At 28.5% G+C, this 1,028-nt stretch overlaps 1 protein-coding gene across 1 annotated transcript in view; it reads right to left on the bottom strand.

Annotated features, from left to right (window-relative positions):
* The window catches only part of LOC107618537, a 13,523-nt gene that overhangs the window by 8,131 nt on the left and 4,364 nt on the right, over window positions 1-1,028 (bottom strand). The window contains exon 3 of the mRNA XM_016320627.2: window positions 447-670. Within this exon, the coding sequence (XP_016176113.1) occupies window positions 447-670 (224 nt within the window). The remainder of the gene's footprint in view (window positions 1-446; window positions 671-1,028) is intronic.

The raw sequence follows: 1,028 nt of genomic DNA, 5'->3' as shown, positions 1-1,028 counted from the left end.
GTTAGATACATGATTCCCTTATCAACTCATTATTTTGGTGTTTAGTCATACGATCCACACATTTCGAATTTGAACAATTAATTTTTCTTGTACACTATTTGTATAAAAGATCTATATATATAATATGTGGTCCTTATTAAATTTTGTTGAACTATCTAGATGAGTACGTTGGCATAATATTTTAATTTAAAAAAGATACATCTAAATTCTAATGCAAGTATAGCACTCTACTATTCAAGCAGCATAATATCTTTGCCTTTAAACAATTATTATGAAAGAGAAAAATGAACAACTATCTTCAATTCACTGAGATTGAAGATATAAAAAGTTCATATAACTAACAATAAGAATATTATCCACTCATTTAAAGATAATATATCTAGGCATGAAAAGAAGTAGTTAGGCATAGCAACAAAGAAAAAGAGAGATGAAAAGTGATTAATTACCTGGCTAATGAGAGAAGAAGCATGGTTCCAGTGAAATGCAAAGTAAGTGAGGATGCATCTATCAAACTCATCTATCAATTTTAAGTATAAAACATCAGGGTCCCTTTCATTGGCCAAATATTCGTAGATATTTTCTTCACATCCTTTGGCCTTTCTTAAATACTCATGGGCCAATCTACAAAGCTCTGGCACCTCATTTACATCCTCGAATCCCATTTGCCTCGCTATACAAAATACAATTTTGATTAGAACAAAATTGTTAAGAATTCTACTAAAAAGCCAACAGAATATTTATACAATATGTATAATAAACTTTTATTTAATCTAATATAAGTTAAAAAATAAACATCTAAAATAAAATACTACTAATTTTTTAAACACAATATCTCATACTATCCAAAATAACCATTCGAATACTAGCAACAATAAACATCTAATATCCTCATTTCTAATCCCCCATTATACATATGGTACATATACTTCATAAACTCCTTGTACTTCCTCAATTATTAATTGTCAACGTCAAATAATGTTTTGACCAAATATTTAGCTGGACCTAATCAATCTTCATTTTGTTTGGCC

The sequence above is a fragment of the Arachis ipaensis genome, chromosome B09, assembly GCF_000816755.2.
Source record: "Arachis ipaensis cultivar K30076 chromosome B09, Araip1.1, whole genome shotgun sequence".
Taxonomy (NCBI): Eukaryota; Viridiplantae; Streptophyta; class Magnoliopsida; order Fabales; family Fabaceae; genus Arachis; species Arachis ipaensis.
This window is presented reverse-complemented; position numbering and strand designations above follow the sequence as displayed.